This window comes from Microcaecilia unicolor, chromosome 3 (genome assembly GCF_901765095.1).
Source record: "Microcaecilia unicolor chromosome 3, aMicUni1.1, whole genome shotgun sequence".
Lineage (NCBI taxonomy): Eukaryota > Metazoa > Chordata > Amphibia > Gymnophiona > Siphonopidae > Microcaecilia > Microcaecilia unicolor.
In genome coordinates, this window is record NC_044033.1 from 320,304,475 (window position 1) to 320,312,983 (window position 8,509).

Below are 8,509 nucleotides of genomic sequence, written 5' to 3' on the forward strand. Positions count from 1 at the left end.
GTACAGCACTGATAACATGTGACATCACCATTTATTGACAACACTATCGTTAATATTGTTTGAAATAATAGTGATTTTTCTCTGCATTTTGATTACTTGCATACATATGTTGTTATGCTATCAACTCATCAGCAAAGAATTTTGAAATGAATTGAGACTCTAAAATTGAAAATAAGACTTTATTAAATTTTAAACTAGCCAAGTATGAGTGCATTGAGAAGAAAGTGCGTGTCTGGTGCCCATAAAAGAAGACTGATAGAAACAAGGCACAAGCAAGATCTAAAGCAGATACAAAGCTGCTGAAACTGACAAGTATTTTTGTCCAGCCCCAAATCGTGTCTGTCATGCACATGGACAATGGAAGGATTACGACACATCGTGATGATAACAAACTGCATATAAATATTGATGAAGAGGACAGTGCAGCTGGTAATGTTATAATGTCAGCTGATGCTGGTGCAGCATTTGTCAACAACAAAAAGTAAGCATATTAGGTAGAGACAATGTCAAATATAAAGACACAATAAGTGCTGATAGGTCTAATGAGCAGCACACTAGTGCCAAAGGTATCAGTGACCTATTACTACTAATCATTTCTACAGCACTACTAGATGTATGAAGTACTGTACACATTATATGCAGGTACCTTTTCTGTCCCTAGTTAACTCACTTTTTTCTGTCCCTAGTGGCCTCATAATTTAAGTTTTTGTACCTGAGACCAGTGGTGTAGCTATGTGGGGCCACGGGGGCCAGGTCCCCCCCAAATTTCACTAAAAGGAACGTGCAGCGCATCTAATGCGGTGGCGCTGGAGACTGGTGCTGGGCAACGCTTCAGCTGGCAGGGGTTGGGGACCCCCACCAGCCAATGTATTTGCTGTGGCAGTGGGTGGGTGGGGAGCAGCAGGGGTAGCAGGGGTGGCAGTGAGGAAGGGGGTGGTGGCGGGGCGGCAGACCAATATGTGCCCCCCATCTCATGCTCTGGCCCCCTCCCACCGCAAGGTCTGGCTACGCCCCAACCTGAGACAATAGAGGGTTAAGTGACTTGCCCAGAGAGAAAAGGAGCTGCAGCAGGAACTGAACCCAGTTCTCCAGGATCTCTGTTCACTGCACTAACCGTTAGGTTACTCCACAAACTACCACAAATGTCTGCTCTTGGATATGGTCAGAAGTAGTTGCTCTAACCAGCAGGCCAATGCTGTAGGTACTTAACAATTTCGCCTTTCGAACTGAGTTGGTAAAGTGAAGACCATGCAAAATTAATGGATTTCAGTTCCCTTTGAACAATAAAAGATGTTGATTCACTGTTGACAATTATTACTGTAAATTGCAGAATGGCAAAGTTATTGAACACTGCTGGATTGTTTACTCAAAGCAGCAGGATATTTTGTTGTTTTTTTTCTGTATTCTTGTAAGCTTTTTGGACATTTAAAATCCTACCTGACTGGGAAAGGTTATAGCAACTGGAAGTACATTCTTTTTTTTTTCTATAATACCATAAATGCATGTGAAACCATTTGGAATCAATGCAGAAATGAAAGCTTTTACACAGTTCTTTGGAGATGAATGCAACTTCTGACGCACATGTGCAGAAATTGATTCAAACTAAGAGAATCATAAACAATATTAAAAATAAACATAATTGTCTGTCACCTCAGGTCCTGTAAGGATTTCCCCATGCTCTAGCAATTATGTCTCAAAGGCATTTACTGTCTTTAAAAGGTAGATTCATAGCCTGAGTCTTTGAGGAAAAGCAACTGTCTGTCCTATACATACAAACAGTAAGTCAGTCCAAGAAATAAACTATCACCCCGATATTCAAAAATGCTGACTGATTAAATAGCATATCGGTGTCTAACCACTAATATTCAGCAGGATAACTGGTTATCTCTGCTGAATATTGCCAGTATGCACCTAATGCATTACTTAACTATATTGCACAATTTATTTGATTAGGCACCGATATTCAGTGCTTAACCGGATAAGTTTAACATTTAAATAGGACCACGTAAATAGCTGTTCTGTCTTTAACCACTAAAAGGTTAACCAGTTAGTGCTGAATATTGACCTAACCAGGTAACTTTTTAGAGATTAAAATACCCCCAGATATTCAATACAGGTTGCCAGAAACAACCCGGCAGGATTTAATGCCAGCGGTGGATAGCAAAAGCTCTGCCCACCCCCGGCTAAATTTCGGGCCCAATATGTTTGTGTTTATTAAGTATAACTGTGTTTGGGGAGTAAACAGTAGAAGAGATTGTATAATTACTGATGTGGTGTGTAGGACGTGCTAGTTATGTGCTCTATGATACAACCAGCCTGTTTCCTCTAGTGAGAACAGAAAATGTTGTAAGTCTGTACACTATTAGAGAGTTATAATTATTTTTTATATCCTGAGTGCATTAGAATGGGTAAGTGTGAATTGATTGTGTATTCTTTCAAAAAGTACAAAAACTAGGGGTCACTCAATGAAGTTACATGATAATACTGTTGGAGAAAATCTTTTTTTTTTTTTTTTTTACTCAATGAACAACTAAGCTCTGGAACTCATTGCCAGAGGATGTAGTAGCAGCAGTTAGTATATCTAGTTTTAAAAAGGTTTGGACAAGTTCTTGGAGAAAAAGTTCACAACCTGCTATTAAGATAGATAAGGAGAAAGCTACAACGTATCCCTGGGGTCAGTAACATAGAATCTTGCTTCTCTTTGGGATTCTGCCAGGTACTTGTGACCTGGATTAGACACAGTTGGAAGCAGGATACTGAGATAGATGGACCATTGTTCTGAGCCAGTATGACTATCCTTATGTTCTTATTATGTTGTTCTGGTGTGCTTCTTTTTATGTTATTCTTCTACTGCTGATTCCTGACACTTTGCTGTTACTTGTGCTGTGATTTTTTTTGTATATAATATTCAACTTGAGCATTTTTGTATTACCTAGGGCATGATTTACATTTGCATTTTGCACACTGTACACATGAGGGTGTGCTTCTTGACATTTACATTCATCTAAGTCGATTTGTTAACTCCTGAAGCAGATATTCAAGTCTGAACAATATATGTTTTTTTATCCTTAAAGAAATAGGAGAGTCTAAGTCTTGGGTTTGTTTTTTATCCTTGTGTTGGAAACTGATTGGTCCTCCCCTGCTTTTTGTTTGGACTTCATATAAACCATTGTCATATTTACAGTTGAAATATGTCTGAGATCAGGCTAAATCTTAGTGCCTAGTATTGATGTTGATTCACTAAAGCATAGTAGCAATTGGTACTTTTAAAACGGGATAAAATGAATTGATAGCCTTAGTCACAAAAACACACAGAAACTCACATTAATAGTAGCACAGGTTTCCACACTTTAATCAAGAAGCTTCATAATATCTTTCTACAAGTAGTGGTGCAAGAAAGCAATTTAATATCAGTCCTATTAAAATGCTAGATAATTAAGGGGTCCTTTTTACTAAGGTGCGCTGAAAAATGGTCTTCTCTACTGTAGGCGTGTGTTTTGGACACACGCAGATCCATTTTTCAGCACGCCTGTAAAAAAAGGCCTTTTTAATTTTTTTGGCTGAAAATGGACATGCGGCAAAATAAAAATGGGCGTGTTGGGTCTCAGACCTAACCACCACCCATTCACCTAGCGGTAAGGTCTCACGCGTTGACTGAGCAGTAATTGTCTACGCGCATACACTGCCGATTACCATCTGGTTAGCGTCACACGTCTGAAAATAAAAAATATTTTCAGGCATGTGTAGCGGATGCACATAAAAATGGAATTACTGCCTGGGCCATACGGTAGCCAGGCGGTAGTTTCAAATTGACATGCGTTGTGCACGGCGCCTACGCAGCTTAGTAAAAGGGCCCCTGAAGCACTAAACCACTTCTGGTAATTTTATAAAGTGATTTTAACATGTAAAATATGGGGAGGGGGTTGTGCAGAAAGTGGATATTTCTCATAAGCACCCTGTCACAAAATTACCCTACACATGGTAGTAAAGAAGGGATATGTAATCAAAGTTTATAATAATAATTATAACTTTTGGTTCACTGCTATGGGGGTCCTTTTACTAAAGTGTGATAATGGATTTAGCACATAATGAATTAGTGTGCATTAACCCCCTAATTCTATAAAAGTTGCCAAAAAAGTGTGCGCACAAACTTGGGTGCATGCCTAATTTGTGCATACAATTTAATTGAATAATGAACCAATTATTGCCAACAATTGGCTTTTTAACAAGCAATTATTAGCACTAATTAGATTTAATTGGCATTTACATGCGATCTGAAAAAGGGGGTGAGGAAATGAGAGGGGCATTCCTAAAATTGACGAGCATTGTTATGGAAAAACATGGATACGGGTTAATGTAGGTGCATATATCCTGTTTCCCCGAAAATAAGACATCCCCTGAAAATAAGACCCAGTAGAGGTTTTGCTGAAATTGCTAAATATAAGGCCTCCCCCGAAAGTAAGACCTAGCAAAGTTTTTGTTTGGCCCCGATGGGACATGGACACGGAAACCTTAATTTTTTTCGCTGCAACCCAAAGACGAAATAACATAAAAGAAATGCAAGAAACAAGACTGAGGTGGAAAATCTATCGTCCAGTGGACTCCTACCATCCTCCTTCACGCTTTTGTGAACATCAACTACCGGTAAGTGAGCCCGGAAAGAAAAGAAACATCCCCATTGCAGAAATAATAAAAGAAAAGAAAATGAGTAACCGAGCCCTTTCGGAGCTGCTCCATCGCCCAAGGGCTAAGTCAGACTAGAAGGATGGAAAGTGTTGCGAATGTACAGGAGGAGCGCATAAAGCGCCACCAATGGAGAACGGAGCTACCGTAGAATTTTTTTTTTAACGTTTGTAATACGGTAGGGATGATCCTGCGCCCTAAGCCCTCTCACAACCTCCTGAGACCCCCAGCCAGAGCAGCCCGGCCCCACATTCCATTACTTTCCCTAGTTCATACCCCTCCTCCATTCTCAGCCCGGCCAGGGCGGCTCTGCTCCACTCGAGTCCTGCGGTCACTGTGGGCAGATAGGCGAGCCACGGCCTACTCCTGCAGGATACCACCCCCCACTTCAATACTGTTCCCGACCGCCACAGACCCCCCCCTACTACTCCCGAATAAGACATCCCCTGAAAATAAGACCTAGCGCATCTTTGGGAGCAAAAATTAATATAAGACACTGTCTTATTTTCGGGGAAACACGGTATTTGCATCATATTTCAGTTGGTGCAAATGGATGTTAGGCGTGACTCCCTGGTGTAAGTGTTATTCAGTAAGCCACTCCTAACTTTAAACACGGCTTAAAGAATAGCGCTTTTTTTGGCACCATATATAGCATCTAACCCAAAGTGCCACAAAGCCCATAAGTATGCAATGGACTGTGCAGCATTTAGTGCGTGCTTATCTTTACCTCGCCAAATCCATTAGCACACTTTAGTAAAAGGACCCCATAGAGAATCTATTTGACAAATGAGTTAAATGCTAATGATTAGTACAGTATCTTGCTCTGAAGCTGGAAAAAAGCTACAGCTGAAGTTCATAGAATTTCAGAGCTTGACAATATTGATTTGGGAAAGTGATGGAAAATAAGGGGACAAGTATTGCAAATAGTGAGGAATGAGATAATACAGAACCTGTTGGTGATTATAGGATAAGACAAATACCTAGGTAAGAAAAATATAAAAGGGCAATATTCACCTGCAACAGTCAACATTTTTTTTAGAAATATTTAACACCTGTTGTGAGAATGCAGTGATTCAATTATCGTTTATCATTTATTTATTTACTATACCGTTATTTATTGCATTTGAAAAAAACAAAATGGTTTACACTTTATAAATAATATATGCACATCCACACTAACACATATATTAGAAATCCATTATTCAATAGTAAAGCACAGCAAATATTATCATTCATACTAGAAAGGTGAGTAACAGTTACAATGTTCAATCATACTGCTATTAATCTATGCTACATATCAAATGTAGTATATTTATTTCATCTAAAATTCCTTATCATATATTATTTCCAAATGTATCGTTAAAATATGTTTTTACAAGTTTTTGAAAGTGGGTAAAAGATTCTTGTAATCTAATGTTTTTTTGGAAGACAGTTCCAAAGTGTTAGAGCCAAATAAAAGAAAGCAGATACTTGCATAGATTCCCATCTTGCCCTCCTTAACGGTGGAATAGTTAGTCTATTGTCCGTGAGTGATTGTAACGTACGTGATGGCGTGTATGGTATGGTTAAATTAGCTAGATATGATGGTAATCAACTGAGAATCAACAATAAACAATCATTTTACAGAAAACTGAAAAGCACATAATAACTGGTTACATTATTTAGATTTTGCTCACACCTTTTTCAGTGGTAGCTCAAGGTGAGTTACCTTCAGTTACACTGGATATTTCTCTGTCCCAGGAGAGTTCATAAACTAAGTCTGTGCCTGAGGCAATGGAAGGTTAAATGACTTGTCCAAGATCACAAGGAGCAGCAGTGGAATTTGAACTAGCCATGTCTGGATTGCAAGACTGTTGCTCCAACCACTAGGCCACTAGGCCACTCCTCCACTCCGTTGGAGTTATATACAATACCTGGTTACATGATTTGAGTTATATACAATAAATGGTTATAATTAAGTCAAGTTATGGTCATTGTGATATGATTAACTGAAGAATTGGTATAGGAAGTATTACACATTAAAAAGAGGTACAAGAGTATTAAAGGGGCCCTTAAGAAGTCCAGTTATACTGAAGGTTGGGTTGTTCAAGAGTTCTAGGAAGTACTGAATTATCCTTAAGGAGTACAGTTGTGTTTGAGGTTAAGTATTGTTCAGGATTCCTAGGCTAAAGGCTTCATAGGATTGAGTAATGTGTAGCTGTTGTTCAGGAGTCCTAAGTAAAAGGTTCATAGAAGTGAACAATGTTTAGCAGTGAGTTATGGGGCAGAGAGTTTGGCTCTGAAGTATTTTTGGAGCATCCATGTTTTTGTTGATCTTCAGAACATATATTCTGAGATCTGTCTAATCTTTATAGAATAGAATAGAAACTACAAACATGCATGAGTAAATTACAATTATTGCCAATAAGCACCAATATTTGTTAGCACCCAATTATCAGCACTAACTGGCATATTAAGCAATTAAATTGTGTGCACAGTTGGGGCATGTGCCCAAATCTGCTTGTAAAATTTTGAGTGCTATATATAGAATTAAGGGGTATATTTTTAAAAAACTATAATTATTATTTCTGTAAATGCAGATTAAGGACATTGAAAGAATGGTAGAAGAAAATAGAACTTCCATTGCAGAATTCATTCTCCTGGGATTTTCTGACCATCCTCATCTGCAGCTCCTCATTTCTGTCACAGTCTTCCTGATCTTCCTGATCTCTGTGCTGGGAAATTTTATGTTTTTAATTTTAGTGTGTACTGACCCTCACCTGCAAAAACCCATGTACTTCTTCCTCGGTAACCTGTCCTTCCTAGATATCTGTAACACCTCCGTCACTCTGTCTACATTACTGGAAAGTCTATTGACAGGGAACATGTTCATTTCTTTTTCTGTGTGTATGGCACAGCTCTACTTTTTCATATCACTCACAGCTACAGAAGTGTTACTCCTCACTGCCATGGCCTATGATCGATATGTTGCAATCTGCAACCCTTTACGTTATGTGCTCGTCATGAACTGGAGAGTCTGTGTCCTTCTGGCATCCTTTTCTTGGATAATTGGTTTTGTTGAAACAATACCCCATGCCATCATGACATCTCAGTTCTCATTCTGTAGGAGTAATGAGGTTAATCATTTTTTCTGTGATCTCACAGTACTGATGAAACTCTCCTGCAGTGATGTGTTGAACTTGGAAATTGTGGTATTTTTTGAAGGAGTATTTGTAGTAGCTATTCCCTTTGGATTAACTCTGACATCCTACAGCTACATAATTTCCAACATCCTGAACATCCATTCTGCCAATGGGAGAAGGAAAGCCTTCTCTACATGTTCCTCCCACCTCACTATTGTTATTCTATTCTATGGGACACTCATATGTATGTATGTGAGACCACCTTCAATGTATTCACCAAAGCAAGACAAACTGATCTCCCTTTTATACACAGCACTGATTCCAATGTTAAACCCTATTATTTATAGCTTAAGAAATAAAGAAGTGACTAAAGCCCTGAATAAACTCATAGGTACAAACTGTGGCATGAGTATCAGTTAACATTGTCCCCATAATTCTATAAAAGTCACTAAATCTTGTGTGTGAATTTTTGGGCATGTGCTTAATTTGCAGGTTCAATTTAATTCAATAATGAGCTAATTAACACTGATAAGTACATAAGTACATAAGTATTGTCATACTGGGAAAGACCAAAGGTCCATCGAGTCCAGCATCCTGTTTCCAACAGTGGCCAATATTAGAACTACTTAGATTTAATTGGAATATATATGCGTAAATTTAGGCACAGGATCCAAAGTTCAAAAAGGGTGTGTGGAAATGGGTGG

At 38.7% G+C, this 8,509-nt stretch overlaps 1 protein-coding gene across 1 annotated transcript; it reads left to right on the top strand.

Annotated features, from left to right (window-relative positions):
* The first annotated feature begins 7,280 nt into the window (after positions 1–7,280).
* Positions 7,281–8,225, top strand: LOC115464669 (olfactory receptor 5V1-like). Its single transcript, XM_030195031.1, has one exon. The coding sequence runs from the start codon at positions 7,281–7,283 to the stop codon at positions 8,223–8,225; it is 945 nt and encodes a 314-aa protein (XP_030050891.1).
* The last annotated feature ends 284 nt before the right edge of the window (positions 8,226–8,509 follow it).